The following is a 27305-nucleotide window of genomic DNA, read 5'->3' on the forward strand; positions in this document are numbered from 1 at the left end:
TTCACACGTTTCTAAAATTGCACTTTTTTTACCGTAAGATTAAAGGAAAGAGAGCTTGGATGTTAAACAGGAGCTAATTCATTATTATTTTAACTTACTATTGTTAAAAAAAGCAAAGACAGGCTACTCTTTTTTTGGACTTGCTTTGTGTACTTATGAACACCCAATCAACTAAAGTGTTGCCCAAAAATGCTTGAGAGACAGCGAGAGATGTTAATAATGATTAAAGGTTAAAATGTGTGTTTTGCTGTGTATGTGCATGCAACAGTGTGCATGTATGAGTAGATGAAGTTTAGCCTTGCTTTTTTCTTAGATTTCCCCAGTAATTCTGTCTGTTTGTCTGCCTGTCTACAGAGAAATGAAAGAACCGTGGTTAGGTCATAAATACTTGATCATAGCATTAATGGTGTGCACACACACACACACACACACACACACACACACACACACACACACACACACACACACACACACACACACACACACACACAGCTTCAGCCTTTGATTGTGTCTGATGTTCTTTGTAGTTTTTCCCTGATTGACAGTAATTTAACCAATTCCAGGATTAAAGGCATAAACCATTGAGTCACATGTTTTTTGAACTGGCATGACAGGACAAAGCAAACCAATCCAATTCCTGCAATATGAGATGACAGGACCTCCCGCTCCCCATCGTCCCAAACCCCCATTCATCCACTTGGAGATGTGCCACCCGGATACTTTTTCCAAAATGTCACTAAAAACCTTTTTATCTGACCCTCCCTGTCTGAATACTAAATGTCAGCACAGACATTTACAATGCAGTCCTGTGCAGCTGACTAAAATTACCTGAGCACTTAGGTTAGTTTACTCCTCGCTGTTTTTTTTTTTTTTTTTCTTTTTACTTAATCTCATCTATCCTCATTTCATCTCAACAGTAAATCCAGTCCAGGTTGCATTTCAAAGATGCCTTTCAAAGATCAAGACCAAAAGAATGCCTGTTTTTTTTAGATAACAGTTGGGGTTAGGTTGATAAATAAGAGTTGTGGACACAGTAACAGTGCACAATTTAGTCATTCAGTTTTTCATTATTTTTTGGTTCTCCCAATTAAACAACAAAAGACAATGTTTGTCCATGCCCTCTAAGACGACACATTAAAGTGTTTTCTAAACGGCTAGTGCTAAGGAAAAACTCAAGAGCAGCACAACTCATTTCACATACGTGAAGAAGGTTTGGGAGAACTTGATGAATTACACAGAAGCATTTAATGAACACCCAATTGAGAAGAATATTAGGCAGAAGGGTAAAGTTTAAACATGAGGTGTTATTGTGCAGTGCCATTCCAACTCTGAAGTTACTGTCTTCCTGAAGGTGTTTTTAAACGCATGCTGGAGACGTTATGTTTAGCTGAATCTTGAACAAAGATAATGCAGGCGCCATTAACACAGATACTACATCGTGTGGCCTGCTTACCAACCTCCAAAAGGAGACAGCCCTGAGACAAAACATTTCCTTATCAGGCAGCTGCTTACGTAGACTCTCTGAATCTGTAGATAGACAAATCGTTCGTTATACATGAAGAAATTTAGTTTTTAGAGACTGGCCAAATATTCTCATATCTTCCTGTGACCTGATGTAGTCATGTAAGTGTGCCCTTAGTCTCTTCATTTCACAACATTGTGTTTTTTTCCTGAAATTCCACCACAGATAGTAGGGGTGGGGGAAAAAATCAATACAACATGGTATTGCAATATTTCAGTGGCAATACTGTATCGATACAGAGAAGTATTGAACTTTTATTATATATGTGTTGGTCAGTTTGTCAACTTAACAATCCCATATTGCACTAATAAAATTAAAGTGAGATGAACTAACAGAGAAATATATATTTTTAGACAAAATAGATGTTGAAAAATTTACCTTTTGGGGACATCGTTTGAAAATGGTAAAAATTTGTAATTGGAAAGAGGGTTATAAATTGTAATATATTGCAGAGTATTGCAATAATATCAGATCGTGGCATAAATATTGTGATGATACCGTATTGGGAGGCATCTGGTGATTCCCACCCCTAATAAATAGGATAACATATTTTGTCTGTGTCTTCCAAAACCGTTACAAATCACTGTTGAAAAATCAATACGTTGTATTATTGGGGTGGCAGTAGCTCAGTCCGGAGGGCGTTGGGTTGGCAACTGGAGGGTTGTTGTTCAAGTCCCCGTACGGATCAAAGTACGGAGTGTGGATCGGTAGCAGGAGAGATGCCACTTCACCTCCTGGTCCCTGCCACGTGCCCTTGAACAATGCACCAAACCCCGACCCCCCCCCCCCCCCCAACTTCTCAGGGCGCTGGTCCAGCTGGCAGCTCACTCACTCTGACATCTTTCCATTTGTGAATGATTAGGTCCTGAGCATGTGTGTGTATTTCAGGCGTGTAGTGATTACTAACAAACACAATGTAAATTGTAATTTCCCCACTGGGGATCAATAAACCGTATATAAAATTATGTTAGGCTGTTTTTTCAATAAGCACAAAAACAACTTGACTACGTTTAAGGAAACATCATTTTCAGTCAAATATGTAACCACCCCAACGTCCTCTTTGTCAACTTCATAACTTTGTCTCTTTCAAACTGAGTTGCCTGACTTCCTTTGCTATAAAGTGCTTTGTTTCTTAAATGAACACAATGCATTTTGGGGCACTTCAGGGCTGTTGTTCTTCTTGGAAGGACTGTCCCATCTGTTAATGAACAGGAAGTGTTCTGCCAGATTTGACAGCTTTTGGAGGTTTGACAATATTTTGCGTTAAATTACTTCAGTTGGACTAAAAAACACTATTTAAATGTGTCCTTTTTTAGAAATGAAGTATTGAATTAGTTATTTATCTCTGTATCTATTTAAAGCTATTTGGTGGTTATTACCCCAAACCTTACAAGAGTGTTTTTAGAAAGGACAGTATGAAGTCCAAATGTATCACCAGTGTGAAAAAAAACATTTTATTACTTTTTTATTCTCCTCAGAAGATGACATTTTGCAGACAGGGTGTTTTTGATCTCTTTTTTTTCATTTTCCACATCACAGGGTGCTCACCACACCTTTCACTCATTCGCCTGACTTTGCCTCTTTTTCTAAATCTCACATTCATCATTTCTACACATTTCATCCAAATCTAATCAGCAGAAATACTGTGTGTGACAGGCAGAAAAACAAAAGAGTAAATAAATGAATGGATATGGGGACTGACATGTTCTTCACCGTCTGGAAGAAAAGTCTTCCAGATAAAATGCAAGCTTTGGTATCTTTTGTACCAATTCAGTAATTGTGTAATTCTCTACAGTGGGTATGGCAGTAGCTGAATCATATCTGGCCTGTAATCCCATTTAAAAACCCGCTGTTAAGAATTTTTGTTGTATTATTTGCGAAGGAGCTCTTTTCATTTCATTTTGTGGAACTCAATTCATTCACTCAAGATGGATAGAAAGAAGCCCACCAAACACTGCAACATCTCTCTCTGGCCTTCTCCCAAACTGGCACTTCCCCACCGGAGTGTCACCTCATTTGAACCACACTTGCAGCTGTAGAAGGCTCTCTTTATTAATAGGGAGGTTATGAATAAACAGGTAAACTTACCATCTCTCATCGTAAGTAGAAAACATCTGCCCCTATGGTTACTGATGGATCAAATGTTTGCCCTGCTGTGCTGTTTTATTATGTGCTGTTTCTCCAAAGCAGTGAGCTTTTTAGAAAATATCCTTTTGATAGAGATTCTTTTAAAGATAAATAGAAAAAATTAGATAAAGGTACAAGGGGACATTCTTCCTTTAGAAATTATACCATCATTTTGGCCTAAAATCATTTTGGCAGATAGAAAGATGCAGGATTTGGTGTCAAGCAGTGAGGCCCGCTTATACACATGTGTGTATGTGTTTGTGTGTGTATTTGGGACACAAAAGACGTCCACCAAAGTGGGTGTTCTGCTTGATTGTTTCTCATCCTGTGTGTGTGTGTGTGTGTGTGTGTGTGTGTGTGTGTGTGTGTGTGTGTGTGTGTGTGTGTGTGTGTGTGTGTGTGTGTGTGTGTGTGTGTGTGTGTGTGTGTGTGTGTGAGAGAGACAGAGAGAGATCTATGCCCAGCTGAGAGTACCCTGCCACAGTTTGTTTAAATTTCCTCTATACTCCATTACCCTCCTCCCTCTTCTCAAAACCATGTCTTCTGTTCTCTTTGCACAGCCCTCTCTTCATCCCTGCTGTCACTAACCAGTGCTGCCTTTTCCTTATAAGGAAAAAACTTGGTGGGACTCCAAAACTCCTTTTTTAGACTGGAGACAGGTGTATGCCGTCGGCAAGATAACTTAACGATCAGTTACAGTTTTCTTTGCCCTCTCTCACGCTCCCAAACTTGTGATATTTCTTGTTGCTTGTCGATCTGAATGGATCAACACATGTCCTCGGAACTTCTCAACATCTTTATTTGGTAATTTTATTCGGTGATTTAGTTATGTGTTGATCATAAATTGGTGATGGTCACAGATTAACCTGTCAGCAGCATCATGTGAGTGGGTCTAATGTACATTCAAGAACTGCAACTTATTTGAGTAGTGGATGGGCATTAAGTATAAGCAACTATTTTGATAATCTATTAATTGTTTGTTTTGTATAACCAGCATTTAAAAACATAAAGACACTTACTTACTCGCTAACAAGACAAAGAAAAGCAACAAATCCTCACATTTGAGAAGCTGGAACTAAGGAACGGATTTTTCTCTGAAAGCGTACTCAGAAAGACTAATCAATTAAACAATTTTTTGTTTTGGCTTTAACTTATTAATGACAGCAAAGGAACCAGATTTATTCCTAGACATTTTTGGGCCACAAAGAAATGAAGAAAATGTTTCTCATTTAAACCATCCATGTGTGTTCCTGCTGCTTGTGACAACTTCTTTATAAAAATCTCATGAAAGCCCTTAAGTGTTTTGATGAATTGTGATTTGTATAAAACATATTTCCGTATTATATGTTTTGTCTCCCCCACTTTAATGCATGCTTTATGGCAGAGATGATGGATAACTATGAGAGCAACTGAAATACCAGTGTGTGTGTGTGTGTGTGTGTGTGTGTGTGTGTGTGTGTGTGTGTGTGTGTGTGTGTGTGTGTGTGTGTGTGTGTGTGTGTGTGTGTGTGTGTGTGTGTGTGTGTGTGTGTGTGTCTGAGATGAAGAAAGTTGTCTTTTCCCTGAGGGCTTATGATTTATTTCTGAGACAAAAGTATCATCCATGGAGTTTCACTAATTAAGAGTGTGGGTATCTCAATGACTTTTCTATGTAATCACATCATATTTATAATTAATAAATTGGGATTTCCCTAAGAGACCTGACACTCTTGGGGTTCATTACCGCTGCAGATTTGAATCCAATCATTTTGCTTTAAGTCCTGACTCTGGTGTGAGTATCAGCAGGATGGGGAACAGCAGTCTGTGGCTCCCTTTAAATCTTCCCCTCCCTTTCTGCATATCTCTGTCTGCCTCTTCATCTGACAGTCTGAATACTAATGTTACTAAAGTTACAATTATTTATCTACTTCTATCCCATGCAGACATACACACCATGCCCACGACACACACACAAGCACACTTGTTTACCAGCACTAGCTCGGTAATTGACACATCAAAGACTCTTTTCTGTTCTGTCATTTTTTTTTTAGCTTTCACTACTTTAACTTATTTTATGTTTTAGTGTGTTTATCGCTGTTATCCCTTTCATCATCTCTCTCTGTCTTTGTCTTTTAAACAATTTCTTCTGGATTTGTTATTCAAACCATCTCTGCACCGCCTCTGTTAGTTGAAAGAAACAAACCATCTCTCTCCCTTGTTTGAAATCTCTCCTCTGTCTCCTGAAAGCTCAGACTCTTTCATTCAATTTTTCCTGAAATGTGTCCTTAAAATCATCCAGACCACCCTAGAGCGTTGTGGGGGGTTTATACACACGATTGTTAAAGAATATCCAGTATTTAGATTTTTAGAATAAAGTTAGATTTAGTGTTTGTTTAGATTGACATGGCACTAGTTTTAGTAGGCTGTTTGTAATAACTGATAACCATCAAAACCACATTGCAATCTTTATTTGGTCAAAGCTCTGTGATAAAAGATGTGGGAAAAATAATTTTACTGATTTTTATGCTCATATTCAACTATAATATTCCTAGATTAAGGGTGGTTTTGAAAGGCCTTTTAAAATAGCACCCTTCAGTTTACACTGTCAGAAATAGGTATTGCCATGAAAATTACTGAGTTGATTACTCACATCATGACAAACAAAAAATGTATTACAAGTGTTTTGAAATTGTTGAACATGGCCAATGGTGCATAATCTAATTACATATGTGCTAATTTGCATTAATACCACAACAGATCTAAACAATGGGTATAGCCAGGTAAAAAGGTCTAGTTGAATCTTGATGACATCTTACAGTAAAATACTTCATGTTAAGGTCTGAATGGAACCTATTTAAGCTACCCATGAGCATTACTACATAGAGGCAGGAAGAAGTACTTTAAACCAGCCTTTATTAATTATTATTGAATTATCAAAGTGTCCTTGGGCAAGACACTGAACCCTGAGTTGCTCCCGTTGCTGCGTATCGGAGTGGAAATGTGTGTGAGTGTTTATCTGATAAGCAGGTGGCAGCGTGTACGGCAGCCTGGGCCACAGTGTATGAATGTGTGTAAATGCTGAATGGTTCCTGTACTATGTAAAAGCGCTTGGAGTAGTCTTTGAGACTAGAATAGCACTATATAAGAACAGTCCATTTACATCCTACAGAAACAGTCCCACAGACCCAGCCCCAAACCCCATCTCTGCAATAATAATTAATAAATGCTGGTTTAAAATACTTCTTCCTGCCTCTATGTATTAATGCTCATGGGTAGCCTACAGTGGGGCTTGAAAAGTTTTGGCACCCCAGGTAAAAATGTGTATGAATGTGCATAAAAAAGCCAAGAAAAGATGAAAAAAATCTCCAAAAGGCATCAAATGAAAGATTATAAATATGTGTAATACGTCACAAAAAGTTAGATTTTATTTCCATGATTTACACTTTCAAAATAACAAAAAAAAAAAAAAAATGGCGTCTGCAAAGGTTTGTTCACCCTGCAGAGACCTTGTACTGCCCCCTTTGGCAAGTATCACAGCTTGTGAACGCTTCTTGGAGACAGCCAAGAGTCTTTCAATTCTTGTTTGAGGTATCTTCACCCATTCTTCCTTCCAAAACTCTTCCAGTTCCATAGATTTTCAATTATGTTGTTGTAAGGAGATTGTGAAGGCCATGGCAAAACCTTTAGTTTACACCTCTTGATCCACCGTGAATTTTGAGGTGTGTTTAGGATCATTGTCCATTTGTAGAAGCCATCCTCTCTTTAACTTCAGCTTTTTCACAGATGGCATCAAGTTAGCGTCCAAAATTTGCTGACATTTTATTGAATCCATTTTTCCTCCTACTCTTGAAATGTTCCTTGTGCCACTGGCTGCAATACAACCCCAAAGCATGATTGATCCTCCCCCATGCTTAACAGTTGGACAGAGGTTCTTTTCATTAAATCCTTTGCTTACTCCGGCCTAAAAGTTATATTTTAACGTCATCGGTCCACAGAACTTGTTTCCACAAACATCAGGCTTGTCTATATGTTCATTTGCAAACTTCAAACGCTGTTTTTTGTGGTGAGGACGTAGAAGAGGTTTTCAACTGATGACTCTTTAAGACCATATTTGTACAAGTATCTCTTTATAGTGGGATGGTGTACCACAACTCCAGTGTCTGCCTGGCCTTTCTGGATGGATCGTGCAGTCAAACGTTGGTTTTGACTTGCTTTTCTCACAATCCTGCGAGCCGTTCTGTGTGATATTTTTCTTGGTCTTCCAGATCTGCTTTAACTTCCACTGTTCCTGATGACCGCCAGTTCTTAATTACATAACGAACAGAGGAGATTGGCATCTGAAAACGCTTTTCTATCTTCTTCTAGCCTTCTCCTTCTTTAAGGGCGTCAGCTATTTTCAGTTTTAGTTTTCTAAACAACTGCTTAGAAGAAGCCATGGTGCTGATTGTTGGGGCAAGGTCAGATGAGTTTGGGCATTTAAAACCATAAAAGTGACATCCCCTGGTCTTTCCAGACGATGATTGAGAACAATCCATGACACTGTCAGGTCTCAGCTTTCCAAAGATGGCGGTGCATGCTATAAACTCTGCAGGGTGCCCAAACTTTTGCAGACGCCATTTTTTTGTTTTCTGTCATTTTGAAAGTGTGAATGATTGAAAATAAAATCTAACTTTCTGTGACATAATATATAAATGTCTAATCTGTCGTTTGAGATTTAGAGATATCATTTCTTGGCTTCTTTATGCACATTAATACATATTTTTACCTGGGGTGCCCAAACTTTCGAGCCCCACTATATATGGTTTCCATTCAGACCATAACATTAAGTATTTTACTGTAAGATGTCAACAAGATTCACAGGCCCTGTGGGAAACGATACATTTTCACTCTGTTAAAAATCACTGCACATGATCACTGATGCAACATTCTGTTCACTCAGTTGATGAAAAGTGTATTTTCTTTCAAAAGGCTTTTATTTTCCTTTTAAAGATAAACCAGGTGGTCCTTTCACACAATCAAATCCCTTGCATCCCAAAGCAAAAAAAAACTTGCATGTCATATTTCAGTTGCATTGCTAGTGGGGTTTTGCAGCTTCCAAAGATATGTATAAATGTTCAAAACATATGAAAGGTGTTTTTTGGTTCCCTGAGGCAATTTTACAAATCATCACTCTTTTTTTATCCTCTCTCTTTCCTTTAGGTGACATGTAATTGTTTCACCATCAGTGACGGAGAGCTGCAAGAGATTGGAGTTGGGCTGTATCCTAGGTAACGCACGCACGCACACACACACACACACACATACACAAACACACAGAGAAACAAAAGGGCAATGTGTGAAGCTTACCTATTTAAAAAACATCATTCCAATCTGGCTAAATAATCATTGTTAGATGGTGTCTCTCTTTGTCACTTGTACACTAAAGATGCCACAAAAATTTAAACATTGCTCTTGAATTACCTGCTAGATCACCCCACCCCAACCAACCGCACCCATCCATCCTTTACCAGCTCACTTTCAAAAACCCTCCCCACCCCCCTCACTATTTTCCTGACAGTTCTTTGAAGTACGAGGTAGAAGGGAGGAAAGGAAGTGAATTTTGTTTTTGTTTTTGTGAGGCGAAAACTTGAAAATGAATGTTGACAGAATATTATAACGCTGTTTGGGAAAGTTGGGGGGGACGCAGCGAGAAGCGAGAACGCATGGAGAAACGAGTTTGACTCTTAATTCTTGTGTGGCATGTGGGAGTGAAACACTAACACATACACACACTCACTCACTCACTCACTCACTCACTCACACTCACAGACCAAGGCGGTATGCACTGTAATCCCCATATTGAGTCCTGGTGAATGGGGTGGGATTTGGCCTGTCGTTCCACATGTTGTTAGACACGCACACACACACACACACACACACACAAGCAAACACACACAAGCACACACAGCAGGTATCTCAGCCAGTATATCTAGCCGGTTGAGATGTCAGATGGTCACAGTGGCTTTACCAAAGCTCAGCCAAACGCTGCGTCAGTGTGTGTGTGTCTGCGATTTGTGTTGTAACTCATCCATAAATGATGGGCTTGTTCGCCGGATAGTCCCCCGCCTATTCATTTTTTGGGTTGCCTAGTAACCACTGGGTTTTATAAAGAGACGGGGATTGCTCTGGTGAGGTCACACCTCTGCCATCACTTTCATTTTTCTTTTTCTACTGTAAGTCAAAAATGCTTTTCCTCCTATGCTGCTTCTCTCATTCTCTTCTCTGTCAACACCAAGCTCATCCTCCTCTCTGTCCTTCTCTTTCTTCCTCTCTGCTATTCAGCCTATTGAAAATATGATGTAAAATCCCATTCCCTAAATTCTTCATCTGGACCCAAATATTTCACTGTGGGTTCGTAATGTGCCACTGTATTATACTGGATATCAACTCAGAGTAACATAAATCCATGTGAAACCACAGCCAAATCGTCACAGGGAAGTACTTAAATGAAAACCGATAGAAGAGATGAGTTAACAATATGATAGAAACACTTGAGACATGTTTGATTGCACATAGCTGAAAGGTGTCCGACAAGTTTTTTTTTTGTCTCTTTCAACTAAGAGTTTTATTTGTCTCAATTCACCGGAGAATATAACACTATGGTGTGAATGCGGTTTCAGAGGTTTTACATTACAAAATAATGTATTTGAAACACAGCTCTTACAATATCTAAATATACTGAATATCAGTCACTGATTGCATGCTGGTGAGCCTCGACTTATTTAGGTTCTGTCTTTTCTGTAACTATTGTGTAAAAGTTTTGCACTACATTCACTTGTTTAATCTATAGTGCCATTTAATTGGTCTGCAGCAATAATGGTAGTGAAACACTTCTGCACAACACAGACACAGATAATCTCTTTCTGAAAATGAAAGATGCAGCACAGGACAAAGAAGAAAGTATTTAACCCTCTCTTTCATTAAATATAATCAATTATTGATCAATGAATCTACTCTCTATTCTCGTGCAGTATTTGGCTCTCTATCCTGCTGTGTTTAGCAACAGCTAGTTTCTGTTATTGTGAGCAGATATTGTTAATTTGAGATGGGGTTTAGTTAATTAATCTAATTTGTATGCTAATGAGTTTCTCTCCATCAGATAAAAGCATCGTTAGGAGGGCTTGATTTCTATTTGATATTCAACCTGCAACTTCTTCACTATAGAACAAAGCCAGGGGGTTACTGATAGTTTAACAAATGCTCAATACACACACACCCACACACACACACGCACACACAGTCTTTATCTTTTGCACAGATTGTTTTGCTTTATAAATATGACAAATGAGAACAGCAGTAATCAAGGGGTTCATAAAAACAAACAAACCTCTTCAGTATTTTTTCCCAGCCATGTGTGCAGTGGCAGTACATGTCTATTGCTGGGTAAGTGACGTTTGTAAATAGTTTTAATAAAAATAAAAAAAACACTCGTTTTTAATCACAATATCCACAATTAGAGAATCATCACGAAAAAAATACACATCGAACACAGACGTTACAATAAAGTAAAATCAGCACTTTTCAGTAAAGTTACATGTTTTTAGTTTTTATGTCTTTAGTTTTAGTTCCATCCATCTTCATCTGCTGATCCGGTATAGGGGGCAGCAGCTCCAGCAAGGGACACCAAGCTTCCCTTTCCCGAGCTACATCAACCAGCTCTGACTGGGGGATCCTGAGGCGTTCTCAGGCCATGTTGGAGATATAATCCCTCCACCTAGTCCTGGGTCTTCCCCGAGGCCTCCTCCCAGCTGGACGTGCCTGGAACACCTCCTGAGGGAGGCGCCCAGGAGGCATCCTTACCAGATCCCAAAACCACCTCAACGGGCTCCTTTCGACGTGAAGTAGCATTGGCTCTACTCCGAGTTCTTCACCGATGACTGAGCTTCTCACCCTATCTCTAAGGGAGACACCAGCCACCCTCCTGAGGAAACCCATTTCGGCCGCTTGTACCCTGGATCTTGTTCTTTTGGTCATGACCCAGCCTTCATGACCGTTGTTGAGAATAGGAACAAAAACCCACATGTAGATTGAGAGCTTTGCCTTCTGGCTCAGCTCTCTTTTTTGTCACAACGATGCAATAAATTGAATGTAATAGCGCACCCGTTACGCCAATTCTCCAATCAATCTCCCGCTTCATTGTCCCCTCACTCCCTAAATAAGATCCCAAGGTATTTAATCTCCTTCCCCTAAACTCTTTCACTTAACTACCTTAAGAAGACTCGCTGAAATCCATGACCTCAGATTTAGAGGTGCTGATCCTCATCCCAGCTGCTTCACACTCACTGTGAACCGATCCAGTGAGTGCTGAAGGTCACAGGCTGATGATGCCATCAGGACCACCACATCCGTAAAAAGCAGCAATGAGATCCCCAGACCAACGAACTGCAAACCCTCCCCACCCCGACTGCACCTCGATATCCTGTCCATAAATACTACAAACAGGATTGGTGACAAAGCGCAGCCCTGGCGGAGACCCTGATCTGAAACAAGTCCGACTTATTGCCAGGAACCCAGACACAGCTCTCTCTTTGGTCATACAGAGATTGGATGGCCCTGAGCAGGGACCCCCTCACCCCATATTCCCGCAGCACCTCCCATTTTTATATTTATTGACCTTCGGCCTAGGGTCTTCTGGTACCAAGTACACTTATGAGCATCCCTGTGTTTGAACATTATGTTTGTTAAAGACAATCCATGACTAGCACAGAAGTCCAGACAACCACTACTGGTTTAGATCAGGGAGGCCTTTCCTCCTAATCACGCCTCTCCAAGTATTTCCATCATTGCTCACGGGTGCATCTAATACATCTAATTTGTACTTTCATAAAAGTTATAAAGATTAGATGTGTTGATTAAACTCAATGAATGTATGATAACTGTATGATCATTTTAGAGGCTGTGGTTTGTAAGGTTCACTCGACCGGGTGACGATATAGACAAAACTGCCCTAGGGTGCTGTACATCTTGCCCCCAATAATTTTCTTATGTCATTATGATGTGGGAAAAACATCATACTTCAACAGGTTTGTCCCAAAATTCTGTTTTTTTTAGATTTTCATGAGACCAAGTAAAGTCATATAACGTGTAAATAAAAACAATCATATTTCGCATCAATGTTATGATGCCGACAATGTCAGTCAATGTGCGTTAGGTTTGTCGAGAGGATTGGCTGTATCTATTTTAAATACGAGTCTTTGTTGTGACAGAAATACCCCTGGTTTCCTGATTTATTTGTGTAAATCAGAGAGATAGAGAAACCGAAAGAAATGACGAGTGACATCTTTTATGACAGAAGCAGAGTACTAATTTTGTCACACTGTGCAGGGAATTATCAGCATTTGTGTGTCCATGCGTGTGCAACTTTTTGTCTAAGGTTCATTTGAGCACTAAATCTTTATGGTATACCATGGTATAAAGCATACTGTCTGCATTTGCTTCTACTGTAATGAAAACACATTTTATTTCTCTTTTCAAAAGGGATACTTTTTACAAATACTAAAAAAATGGTTTCAAGTAAAGTTTTTCATTTATTTAAGGATCATTGTAACTGATAATAATGATAATAATAATAATAATAATTGTGTGAAACTGATATTTTCTGAGACGTTATCATACTGTGAAAATATCTTACCATTGCAACCCTACTCAGTCTTGACTTATATGTGCAGGAATCACATTATGAGAAGCCGTGGTGCCAGATGATATTGAACCCCCTTAACAGCACTGGGTACAGGGATAAAACATATATGGTATCCCAAAGCTGTTACACTAAACTTTCTGATAGATGGATGGTGATCTTTAAGAGAGATGTGTCACTCAACACGTGTTTTATTTTCTCTCATGAATATGTTGGAACAAATTATTATTTCACTCAACATTGGTCTTAGTGATTAGAGAACCCCCTGAACAGTTGGACATGTGGCAGTTGGTGGCTCAGCAGGATGAGGCTCTAGTTTTAATTTCTCAACTGCAACCATGTGCTCTCTGTCTTTTTGTTTGCTTGGAAGTGTTTGAAAGTTAAACATTTAATCACACATGCAATTTTCTCTCTTTCCCTTTACTCCCGTCATTCTCTCTTTGTCTTTCTTCCGTCTCATCTTTGCTTGATTCATGCTCCCTTCTCTCCTCCCTCTTTGCCTCTCTTTCTTTTTTTTTACCTTCACTCTTCCCCATCCCTCCTGCCCATCATCATCTTGTTTGCTCTCTCCCAGTTTATCTCTGCTAAACCATGACTGTAGGCCAAACTGTGTGATGGTGTTTGTGGGAACAAAACTGCAGCTCAGAGCTGTTCAAGATATCAACCCCGAAGATGAGGTATGAGCAAGAAAAATAAAATACTCACACACTTTAGCTTCACAGCAACATGGATTATGACTCGGATTTTATAAAACAGTAAGGCTTTTTTTAATGTTGATGTTATGAGCAATATTTATTGAATGTTTTAATCTGCTACTGAGGAGCCAATGCCTAAAGCTGTTTTTGCTTTATATGTAATCTGAAACTAAAAAACATATTTTACATGGACATAAAATCAAAGTGAATATTGTGTGAATTTAGTGTATTAGTATTGATAAATGTTAATAGAAGTACAATAAAACCAATGTTAATAAAGTAAGCCTCAAAAGTATAGGCAAGTGAAATATAACTGCAATACAAACAGTATGACACTTGGCAATGTCTTCCCTCATTTTCCATACTTCACCATCCCTCCTGACTGTGTAATGAGATGCATCCAAGCCATCTGGAAGATATACACACACATACTTTACTCCTACAGGATCTCTTATTCCACCATACACAATCTACACAATTTAGATTCCAAATTATTTCTCTTTCTGCACTGAACTGCATTTTACTACTTTCCATAGTATAGCAAATATGGCAAAGTAAAGAAGCAAAAAGGTAGACTAAACCCTTCTTTCTGTTTTCAGCTTACTATAAGTTACATTGAGACTTTGTCATTGACGGAAGATCGACAGAGACAGCTGGAAGACCAGTACCATTTTACATGCCACTGCCAGCATTGCAACTCTCAAGACAAAGTAAGACCCACACAAAAGACATTGTTAGATTCGCTGCTGATTTTTCAAGGTTTTTTCGAATATTTACGTAATTATCATTCATTTCCAAACATAAATTATGCAAATGACTACATTTACATGCACATAATGATCCAACTGTGGGCAATACTCAAAGTTAGGCATTTATCCAAATTAGGATGTGTCTTACCAAAGCATCTTATTAATGTTCTTGTTCTCGAGCATTATCTAAAAATGTCTTATTACACTTCTCCATATACAGTGTCAGTTTTCTTCCCATATTCCACAGCTCTTTTCATTGCACTGAGGTATAAACGTTCATATATACTGCTTTGAGAGATTATTTATAGTGCAGCCTGACCATAGTACAAAGATATTTTCCCAGAAGTAGATGTATCACTTGACATTTCTTTTAGCATGACTCAGAGCACAGACAGGATCCTTGCTTATTCATGGTGAAACAATGGAGGTGGCATTCTAGAAGCTTACTCTGCCAAAAACATTGTAGTGAAATGCATTGTGTCACTGATATGTCACAATATGATGCAATAAAATTCCTGTATGGAGGTTTAAATGGCTAAACGTTCCATCAATATTCTGACCAAAAAATGAGAGTATGTTTGTTATCTTAACTAATGTTCATGCTTAACTGCCTGAACCTATGATTGGATCATTGGTGTGTAGTTGGTAGGCAGTTTTTTTTGGCGCCAATGGACAAAAATTACCTAGAAATAAAAATGTAGCATATTGTTCTTCAAGTAGTCTGCAAAAACACTTCTGCACCTCCTCAGTGGTTCTGTTTTCAAGCTTTGGAAAAATCTAGCCTGTGACGGGAGACTTTTGGCCAGTTGCAAGTTATTTCAGAGAGAGGACTTTTGAAATGGCTGTTCTACAAATACAGGTGTGCATGCATGTTCCTTAAGCAGATAATGAAAGGCTGATACAGTTGCTATTCTAGCATTGGAACTGCCTACACAGCAAAGCAACAGAAAATAGAAGGCAGACTTCTAAATGGAGAATCTGACAATAAACGCAAATAAACACGTGCCAATATTGGCAAATTCAGAGATGGAGAGAAAATGTTGCTAATAGTTTAGCCGGGAGAGCTGCAAGAGGACTGTAATATCAAATTATGGCGTTTCTTTTCGCCTTTTACAGAATACTGCGTACCACAGATACTCTCAGGTCACACACACACACACACGCGCACACTCACGCACACGCACCTTGTTCTGTAGGAAGGTCTTCCCTAATCCATTCGTAACCCAAATTTCTTTTAACTTGAAAAATGTTAGTGCATGAAATGTGTGAAACACAAAGACCAGAAGTTCAAACACACAGACATGTTCGCGCTCTCTCTCTCTCTCTCTCTCTCTCTCTCTCTCTCTCTCTCTCTCTCTCTCTCTCTCTCTCTCTCTCTCTCTCTCTCTCTCTCTCTCTCTCTCTCTCTCACACACACACTGTGCAAAGCCACTCTCAGCTGTCTATCTGTGCATGACGTGTTACACTGTACCCTTTCCTGTCCTCTACTCCTTTACCTCCTTCAGTCTCACATTCTGTCTTATCTCTAGCTGTCTTTCTCTCTGTCACGCTTCACCTCTTCACTCCTCTCTCTCTATCTCTCTGACCACCTACTGAAAAATGGGAAATATCTTGTCTTTCAGCAGCAGTTTTCTTTTCCATCCATCTCAATCCACTCAGTTTTTTCCTTCAAGTATCCCACGGTCTCTCTCTCTCAATGTTTCTTTTCTCTGTTTCCCTCTCATTTTTCTCTGCCTTGACTTCTGCCTTTAGCATTGTTTTCCATATGCCATATATGACACTTCAATCTTTCTCTACCACGCGTGTGTGTGTCTGTCTTTCCTTGCAATTGAGGACATTGAAAACACAATACATGATGGGAATTCTTCTGAATTGCTATTTAAGCAACAGGTCCTATGCAATACTATGTAAATCTGTCACTCAACTTCTCACATACTAGCAGCAGACTGCATTTGCTGTAATATCTATGGTTGACTTAAGCTGTCGCTACGCCGGGATGAGAAACTGTATACATATTTTTAATGTTAACACTCTGATGAACGTTCATAAACTCATTCAATTCTGTCTGTTTTGGATGATCACCCAAATCACTCCTCATAATGAATGTGTGTGCCTGCTTGCATGTCAAGTATGGACATTAATGTGTTTGTTTACACATTAATCTATTTGTCAGTGTGGATGTTCAGGCTGTCTTTCTCCTGTTTTTCCTAGGACGGACTCATGCTGTCAGGGAAAGAATCGACATGGCGCCCACTGAAGGAGGCTCTACCCAGACTTGAAGGACTGAAAGCAGAGTTGGGTATCCTTTACCTCCAAGATTCACTGAAGCCAGTGGACACTGAGCATTGTTGTCGTTTATCATGTACCGTATTGTGGGATAATGATTATTTTATTCCGTTCGCTTACTTATTAAGCTTCGGCCAATACTGAAGCCACTTATTTATAACTCTTCTTACTGCATTACCAACACATCTTGGCCAAACAGCTGATCTCGCCACCAAAACTCACTCAAACCACTAAAACACTTCATACCTCAAAATAGGCTTGTTTGACCAAAACACTAGCAACAATTCTTATTCAAAAAGACTGCATTGTCCTTCATTTGACCTCACAAAAACTAACAAGGAGTACGAGTATCTGGTGTTATGGTGCTCGCTCTCGCTCTCTCTGTCTTTCGACCTAACCGCAGCCCGTCGTTGTATCCGACCTGAATTGGCAAATGCTGTTATTCAATGGCGTTTGGCACTTTAGAGAGGTGTTTTCTTCAGTGCTGAACCCTAACCCTAATACCAGATTACCCCCCCCCCCCCCCCCCCCCCCCCCCCATACAGTAAAACACACATTTTAGAGTAGCCTTTTATTGTGGCCAGCCTAAGGTATATATTTTATTGGACATAATCAGATTTTTTTCTAGATATTTTAGTATGGTTACTTCAGAAATGCATAGTGATAGAGTATAAATGAAAAAAGAGTTCATCGATTTTTGTCATCTATACCAAGTAGTGTTCATACATACGTTAGATTTCACTTAGAAGATATGGATGTGCAGCTTTAATTTTCACACTTTGCGGGCGTCCAGTTTTAATGTTGCTTTTCCTTAAGTGAACATCTAGATTGGCAAGCACTATTACAGGGTTGTAGTCGTCTATTATCGACTGTCGGCAGTGATGTGCCCAATCAAAATCTTTACAAACTCCAAATGACAGACATGGCTCTAGATGCTTGCATTCACCTGGGACACTGGGAGGAGGCTGCGGAATATGGGGAGAAAACACTTCAAGTCTACAGGTGAGTCAGTATGATTGTGTGAAAAACTTGGTATGTCATACTGATCTGTTGAGATAATGTATAATGCGTTATATGCTTATTTTTAAGTTTGAAGTGGAGAACGAGCACTGAAAGCAGTGACTCAGTGTCAACAGTGAGGAGATGACTCGTTGGCCCACTGAAGAGTGAGCTATAACAGTAGGAAAGTGGACACAAAAAGGGTCTTTATGAATGCACTAATCATTAGTTTGGCACGGCAGGGGGACAACAATGAAAAAGAAAAAAACATTTAGGAGACAGCAGTGAGAAAGTGAGAATACTGTAGGAGGAAGATTTAACATATTCATCTCCTATCTTCCTCTGGGCTCTTCAGATGGCAAAGCTAGCTGCAGGAGTTCTCTATCTCTTTTTCTCCTGTCTTTCCCTTCATTCTGTATTCCTTTCTTCTTTCATTCTCTCTGCAGGTCTTTTTTCAGTTTCTCTGTTTAGTTTGTGATGTACAGTGTAGAGAGGGTTTTTCTCTGTGCCTGTGTGCGAGCAATACACATCTGCTGCAGGCTGTACACGCCTGGTTTATTGAATGTCTCCATGCTGCACATATTTTATTGTTATATGTATGTTCACACACACATACACATGCATTCATGATGTTGCATTCATGTATTTTTGTGACATCTCGCACTCTAAGTAAAGCACCAAAACAGATATGTTTGATTTATTTTGCCTCTTTGGATGCATTTTGTTGCTAAGTGTTGTGTTTTTCCCCTAACGTAGAGTATTCTGATTCCAGTAACAGTATTAATGCCTCTAATACTGCCTTAAATGCTGGATTGGGTATTGGCGAGTCTATGCACTAATCCGATAACACATCATTCATTAGCCCCGATTTTTGTTTACTTTAAAGTATTTTCACCCAGATAAAACTGCCGATGGCCTTGGTGGATTGGTGAAGTGCACCCATGCTGTCAGTCTTCATGAATTTGGTTGTGCTAGCATAGGAAATACGAAGTCTAATTGAAGTAGAAAAACACAATTTTACGAAAAGAAGGTGAGAAAATAATATTTACCAACATGTCAATTCTGTACTGCTTTGGAAACCACAAACTGTTAGTTTGCTTGTAGTGGCAGATTTTTCCTTAGCTGATTTGAAATGTATAGTCTGGTTGCTGAATGCCCCTGAGGTGTTATCTGTTGATGTTTGGATTTTAAAATCGACATTGAAATGTATTGTAAATGTAGATTCAAGGGGTTGCAAGATAAACATGAGGGGTTGTAAGATGATTAACAAATGTTATAAACAAAATTGAAGAAACATACTCAAAGTGCTCATATTAGGCTTTCTGGCTTTTCCCTTTCCATTATTGTGTCATATTGTTTTTTTTTAAAGGTTTACAAAAGCGAAAAGGCCCAAGGTCCCCATCCCATAGGGACTTACCATCTCCAACAGAAAACACTGTTCATCAACTGCTCTAAACAGCTCTATTGTAGTCCAGCCTTTACTTCCATGACAAAAGTGCATCACTTTGTAACACACGTTACAATGCACGCCTAGCTGCTAGCATGGCACGCCGTCATGCGCTGCTACTTAATGGCTTGTTGTCCTTGCGCATGTGCGACTCCCAACAAATATGGAATAGAAGAGAGATGCCTCACTCGGTAGCTAAACAGAGGGCAGAGAACGAAATATGGTGTTTATTGAAAATTAAACCATTTAAACCCATTCTGGTACAACCTCTAAATACAATTTTATAAAGCTGAAAATTAGCATAATATGAGCACTTAAAAGAAAATGCGTTCTCGGGTACATTTACACTTTAATTATTAAAAGGAAACAAAGAGAAGGGAGCATCTCTCTTCTGTTGAAGTGCTCACAGCTAACAAACATATGCAATCTTGCATGAGTCAAAGAAGTTAGGAGCCAAGTTTCAGAGTACTGTGTTAGGTTGTGGCTTTATAGACTATCCTGCAATGTTAAGGCTTTTATCTGGATTCCAGGAACAGGTCTCCTAAATAGTTAAACTGTGATTTAAACCTAATGTAAATGTTCTTTTTTTAAAGCAAAAGTGTGGCAATTCTAAAGTTGCTAATCTATGGAAATATTGGACTGGAATTACTGTTGTACTGGACAGAAAACAAAATACAATTAAGGAGAATACTCACAGCTGATCTTTCATCCATGTTTTTGTTCTTCTTTGTTAGTAAGATATTCCTTGTTTCCCTCAGCAGGCCATGGATCTTTTGTTCCAAACAAGAGCCTCATTAGTTCCACAGCATTTGCTTGGAAACGCTACACTTTTCCCCAACTAATTTCTCCTTCTTGTTCCTCCTCTTACTCATAGCCGAGAGCTATGGCTTTCCAACTAGCGGCATACGGCAAGACCATATTTCCCTTCAATTTACTCTCAGGAGGGGGGGGGATTCAGGAGACAGCAAGTTAATGAAATTAATTTAATTGCTGTGTGATTTTACATGCAAAGAGGAAATATAATTGGAGTTTGGTGTTGCTGTGTGTGGCTGCTGATGTGTATGTCGTGGCAGCTTGAATCACTGGCTTTGTAATTAAATCAAGAATGTGACTTGCTGTTATTCATGGAAGACTAATGTTGTTGATTTAGTCTTTAAACTTCCTGTGAGTGAAAACTGCTGGAAAATGATCAAAGAAGTAAAAGAGTTTTAAATGACTGTGGCCACAACAAGTTCATTAACTTTGATTTCACTTCAGAAAAAAGATTTTCTTTAAAAACAACTTAAGATTAATGCTTTGTTAATACAGTGGCAGATGCAGTGCAGTTTCGGTATACATGTGATTGAATTTGCTTGAGAAGCAAAATCTGCGAGTGAAATAGATTCAAACTAATCTTATTTTTGTGTGCATGCTCATACTCTACATCAATGCTAAATGCAGGCGTGTATCTGTCTGTGATTTACAGGTGTGTGTGTTTGCATGCGTGTGTGTGTGGACAAGAAATTGAAATTGTTGTATTAATAGGCTATGTCAGCGAGCAATTAAATGTTATTTTACAGCGCGAAGGAACATGAAACAGAGGGGAGACGTACAGTAAGAGGGCGGTGGAAGAGAGGAATTAGTAGACCGCAGCAGAGGAAAGAAAGAAGCGAGCAACCAACGTCACCCACTTCAATCACTGCAGCTAGCAGAACACAAAGCACATATAAACAAGTGGGGGAAGGAAGGAGAGATTAGAGAAGTGGGATAAAGAAGAAAAGAGGTAGAGTCAGGTAAATGACTGTTTTGAGAGCTCCAGTGTTTACTTACAACAAAGCTGCTTCCTAAAAGTCCCTGGTGTGAATTGGTCTTTGCAGGATAAGGACTATCCCAGCTCTTTGTGTGTGAATGATCTTTCAAAAGCATGAGTGTTTATTAGTACTGTCAGTTAAGTGCAAAACCATTTTAACCGATTTTTTTATTGCAAGATTGACGTTCTTTTGCGCCTTGCAAACTTGGTAGTTTTTTCACATGCTGTTGCAACAACTAGTAACGTTAGAAAAACTACAACACCACACCAGATCTAGCTAGACTGGAGACAAAACAACAGGCACGCTGGCCGGCCATTGAGTAGTAACGTTACGTTTTAAGGAGATGGCGAGCGCGAGACGACAAATTGAATGGCAATAACATTCTGCATGGAAAGTTTACTTTTTAAACGTTGCCAAATGGTTCCGTTGACAAGACCAAAGGGATCTTTGTGTTTTGTCGTTTTGAACTGAGCAATCATTGCAGCACGTCCAGTCTGAAATACCACTTGATGGCCAAGCTCACAACTGATGCTGTCCGCCCCCCCCCCCCCCCCCCCCTTGTCAAAGTAATTTTTCACCCTTTTATTAATGGACAATGTTACACTGTGAAACATTTTTTGCTCCAAGTGAGAATGTTACGTGTGAAATTCAACACTGCAGTAAGCTAAACGCCAATGTTGTTTTTAATTTAAAAAAACATTTGCACAAAGCAAGCCAATCCACTTTTCCATGTTGATAAGAGCGTTAAAATAAGAAAAAAAATAATGGGACAAAAAGAAATCAAGGGACATTTAGAATAGATAAAAATGTGTAATTAATTACAAGTTAACTATGTAATTAATGTGATTAATCGCGATAAAATATTTTAATTGTTTGACAGCACAAGTGTTTTACATTTATATAGGCAGTACTGTATGTTAAAGAGATAATAAGCAGTATATCCATGCATACACATACACAGTGCACAGAACTAGTACATACAGTACAAGTGGTAAGAATAAACCGTTTGTTTGACTTTTTTCTATATGTTTGTTTTGGGTATCTATGATGGGAGTTTGTGCAGTATTGAGTTGTCTGCCTGTCTGTTGAAGTAATGAATACTTACAGGAATTCATTGAAAAGTCTAGGATGCTTAATAATTAATATAAAGTGGAAACTTAGACACACAAACATGTAAAACAAAAATTGCGGTATTACATATGTATATTCTTGACATTACAGTTCCAGTCCCACGTGGAAATCTTTTGGGAATTATTACAAACCTCAAGATCAATGCTAGGGACAGATACATACTGTATTTAAAATGGTCAGCTTAACAGCACTGAAGTAAGTGACAAGTCCCCCGGATCTTCAAGCATGGTAAAAGACAAAAGAAAAAACCCTGGAAATGGAAAACCGAAACAGTAACTGTTAGAAATCAAAATAGAATAAATTGTATCCAGAGCATGTAGTTAGAAGAATACTTAAACTTTCCAATAAGTGCATACTTTAGACGGATATGCATGTGTGCGCGCACACACACACACAAACACACACAGGTTGAGGCAAGTATACTGGAGACATCCATAATGGACACTTGCACATACTTAAATATATATTTTTTTTTTTCTTCTTGCTGTTAAGACAGTTCCTTTCTCACACTCATACTTGTATATGCAGTAGGGTTGGGGGGGAAATTGATAAAGCATAGTATTGCAAAATTTTCAGTGGCAATATTGTGTCAAAACACAGGCGCCAAGTATTGATCTTCTATAATATATGTGTTGGTCAGTTTGTCTGCTTGATATTCCCATTTTGCAGCTATTGAAGTGATATTAACAAATGGAGAAATGTATCTTTTTAGAGAAAACAGATGTTTAAAAAGTTTCCTTTTGGGGACATCATTGGAAATTGAATCTCAGAGTGACAGAGGGCAAATTAAGCGAATGGAAAAGTGTTTATTTTTTCAAAGTGATGCCACATTTTCATTTAGGAGTGGACTTTATCTTAATGTGGCTGCCTAGAAACAGTTAAAGATCTTAAATTTTTTCATGTCATGTGGAAGTTAAACATGCCTGTGGTGGTACCTATTTATAAAAAAATAAAACAATGATCGGTGCAACTATGCCAAGATGTTAGATGGGAGACTGAGGAAGATTGTTGAACCTCAGATTAAAGGACTGATGTGGAATTATTTCTCGTCATGCAACACCGGACCAGCTCTTGTGAGGATACTGGAGATGTAGAGAAAGTTTGGCAAGCCAGCCTACATGTTGTTTTGTTATGTCCCTCTGGGCGTCTTGTGTGGGACTACTCAGGGCAATTTGGGGTGACAGGACCGTTGATCAAAGCCATCCAGTGGTGTATAACCAGAGGGAGAGCTGTTGAAAGCTGCATTTTTGGCAGTAAATGATGATGGATTCTCCAGGATACCTGGTTTAGCCTGCCGACTTGACCTGGGCCTAAATATGTGGTAGAAAATTAATAGATCCATGAAGTGTTTATACATTACTAAAGATTCTCTGATGTAATACAATGTAAGATGTATGATTTAATGTAGGTCTGTTTTGTTTTACAAAAATCTTTTCTGCAGACAGCACGGGGGAATAAGAATTGCAATAACAATACATCAACAACAGCATAATAGGAGTAAAAACAACAATAATTATTCTCATTAGATTGAGACATCTAAAGTTGCACCAAGCCAACAGAAAACATCATATTTCACACATGTCTCTCCATCTTCCATTTCTATCTCCTTTCTAAAGCCAATACTACCCTGATCCCCATCCGGTCCATGGGGTCCAGCTGATGAGAGTTGGAAAGCTGCAACATTACCTGGAACGTATTGAGGACGCTTTGGACACATTCAAACAGGTATGAAGGATAAAATAGTTACAAAGAGGAGAATTTGTAAATAACAGTTAATGCTGAGTTCTGGAGACATGTAAGAAATATGTGATCAGACTGGTAACATTCAAATAATATTAATATAATATTAAAAATTTTCCTTTTTTTTTTATACATCTATTCAATTTTGAAGAGTTACATCCTGGTTAAACTACAGTACCAACCTACATTGTTCTAGTAATACCAGGAATGCCGACTCGTTATCCTTGTTCATTTCAACTTTCCCAGGCCTATCAGGTCATAAAGTCCACCCACGGTGACCATCACCCCATGACCACCGATCTGTTGATGAGGATGGAGGAATGTCGTACCGAGATGGTTCAACAGTCATCCAGCAAGCAATGAGACACGAGCGCAAAGAAAAAAAAAACTTCTACTGGACTCAACACTGTACATTTTACTTTCCTTTTCATACAGTATTTAGTTTTATTTGACAAAATTCAAGTACAGTAGTAAAAAAATACTAGCGTAGCAGACATCATCAGGGATAACGCGTCAAAATCCAGGACTTATTTCTGTCATGGTCCCTGATGTTCCTGTCAAACCTTGCCACAACAAGACGGAGACACACAACCACAACACATCCCAACACAACCTTACCAGTCCCTTGATATTTTAGTGTATCAATCAACCCCAATAATCAGATTTTGGAGAAATTAGAGAAACAGAAGGTAGAGAAATATACATTTTGCCTACTGTGTTTATACTTACATCTGATGAATGTATGGAATTGAAATCAGTATATTCACCGACTGATTTTTCTTTTTCTAGCAGGATTGTCTTGCTTTCAATTTAATTGAGCATTTTGTAAAAATGGATTATATTAGTTAAGATTTGTTACACCCAGTTAAACAAGATAAACGTCTACAGCCACACTAGTGGCTCTGTGAGGCGGTACCTACTATAGACACAGTAGTGCTTTGAACTGTAAGCTAGTTTAGCATGCTAATATTTGCTTATTAGCTCTAAACGGAAAGTAAATCTGAGGCTGATGGGAATGTCTGTTTTTTGAAATTTTGCAGGTCATTAACTTTAGTATAGGATTGGAGTATTATGATCCTGGCACAGTAACTGGAGTGTTGTCTACTTGATCCACTAAAAATCCCTCTAAAGGAATAATTTAACATTTTGTACTTGCTGATATTTGCATTCTTTTTTAAGAGTGAGATTAATATGAATATCATATTTGTGCATGGCTACAGAGCTAGAGCTGGGAAGTAATTAGCCAAGCTTAGCATGCTGTAAAGACTGGAAGTTTGGAAAGCAGCCTGGCTTTGTCCACAGTTAAAAATATGCCTACTAATTAACACAATGTATTATTTTTTTATTCTGCACCTAAAGATACATAGAAATATTCCTATTTTTCTCCGTTCAGTTTATTTGCGTGGGTGTGTGTGTGTGTGTGTGTGTGTGTGTGTGTGAGAGAGAATTTAACTAGCCTGTCTCCTGCTTTTAATCTTCACATACAATCTAGATGGCTGATCTCGTGACCACAGTGTGTGTCTGTGAGCGTGCATGTGTTGTTTTACTAAAGTCAAGTTTTCAAAACGTCTTCCTTCCCATCTTTCCTCTACACATATCCATCACACACACTTCCCATGTTAATCCCTGTTTTTTTGTGTTACAAGTTAATCCCTGAGTGTGTCTGTAATGGAATGGGGTGATTCCATGTGGTGGTTACACACACACACACACATTTACTTCCCATGTTAATCCCAAAAGTCTACCCTCTGCAAACTGATGACAGCATATCCTCTGAGAGGGACACCCTGTGTGTGTTTGTATTTCTATGGGCTATGGGAGGATTAGAGTCATATTATGTTTGATATTTATGTTTCTAAAAGGTTTTGCTTTTCCACAAATCCTTCATCCGGCCTGGATTATTCAGCAGTCCATTATGCTCTGTTCACTGTTATTCAGCATAAACGTATTGAATATGTATATGTTTTATCAATGTATTGCTTTTATAGAGAAAGGCTTTCATTAATTTTATCTTGAATATTGAATGGAGTCGTGCCGTAATGAATCTGGTGGATTGAATGGTCTGTGGAAGAGTCTGTCCTTCTGTACAATACTCTTCCTACACTGTCTCTCTCTTTCCCGTTTTCTGTCTCTGACTCCCTTAAGGTTTTAAATTATATTCACTTTGTGTCATTGCCGGCAGCCTGAGCCAATCGCTGAAGTGACACCAAGTGGCATTATCTCATCGTTATTCACTCACCCTTCTGCCGTTTGCTCTCCAACATTTTAAATTTTTACTCTCATGTCGCGGGCATTCCTTCTTCATGTATCTCCCCATGCACATCGTCTCTCACTTTATATCTCACTTCCTCTGTATCTTCATGTTTTCCCTGTTTTGCCCTTATTCCACAATCTGTATTCCAAATCCAATGCCAAAAAAAAATCTGTTTTCAAATTCTGTTTAAGGTTTCATTAAGTATTTTTTAATCAGTGCGTCAAATTGTTAAATTTAACACATCAATATACCACTTCACAAAATTACACACTTAGCCTATAATAGGTCAAAACCACCAGTTGGCGGTTGACTTTCTCTACTCCCTTTTCATCTGCTCGTTCCTTACACAAGGAGATGCTGCTTTTCCAAGTTGTATTAACAGCCAGAGACGCTAGATTGTATCCTTGGCTTCTTGATTATCTTCCTGTGTTTCAGGGTTTAATGATAAGGAGTTAATGGATATTACCATATATTTCTGAGTAGTCTTACTTTAGATTAAAAAAAAAAAAAACTAGTCAAAACCATATCTCCATGTTAACCTCCATGTTTCCCATCTCCTCATCTTTTCCACCCTTCATCTTTGATTGGGCTTTTTTATAAACACATCAGGTTCTTTAAACCAGAGGACTATTGAGCTAAAGAGTAACTGCCTCTATTGCAGTTTCCTGGACCCAATTTAAATTAACTACAGTATGAAAATTGCTTTTTTCTTTTCTAGTGATTTTAGCCAGGGTAGTGGAGTAGCTCTAGTGAGGTTTCTGTTCATCAGTCGGCCCATCAATCACTTTGCTCCGGACTGGATTATTGCCATTAATTATTGTGGTTGACATTTGTGGTTTCGAGGGAAATGTCTAAACAACTATTGGATGGATTGCCATTCACGTTCCCTTCAGGATGAATTGTAATCACT

The 27305-nt window shown here is 38.8% G+C and overlaps 1 protein-coding gene across 1 annotated transcript in view; it reads left to right on the top strand.

Moving 5' to 3' along the window:
- smyd3 (SET and MYND domain containing 3) overlaps positions 1-25540 on the top strand; it is a 67864-nt gene extending 42324 nt beyond the window's left edge. The window contains exons 6-12 of the mRNA XM_034877008.1: positions 8828-8895; positions 13879-13981; positions 14599-14709; positions 16960-17047; positions 17862-18036; positions 24018-24126; positions 24388-25540. Of these exons, the coding sequence (XP_034732899.1) occupies positions 8828-8895; positions 13879-13981; positions 14599-14709; positions 16960-17047; positions 17862-18036; positions 24018-24126; positions 24388-24504 (771 nt within the window). The 3' untranslated portion in view covers positions 24505-25540. The remainder of the gene's footprint in view (positions 1-8827; positions 8896-13878; positions 13982-14598; positions 14710-16959; positions 17048-17861; positions 18037-24017; positions 24127-24387) is intronic.
- Positions 25541-27305: the final 1765 nt, after the last annotated feature.

Source organism: Etheostoma cragini, chromosome 1 (assembly GCF_013103735.1).
Source record: "Etheostoma cragini isolate CJK2018 chromosome 1, CSU_Ecrag_1.0, whole genome shotgun sequence".
Classification (NCBI taxonomy): domain Eukaryota; kingdom Metazoa; phylum Chordata; class Actinopteri; order Perciformes; family Percidae; genus Etheostoma; species Etheostoma cragini.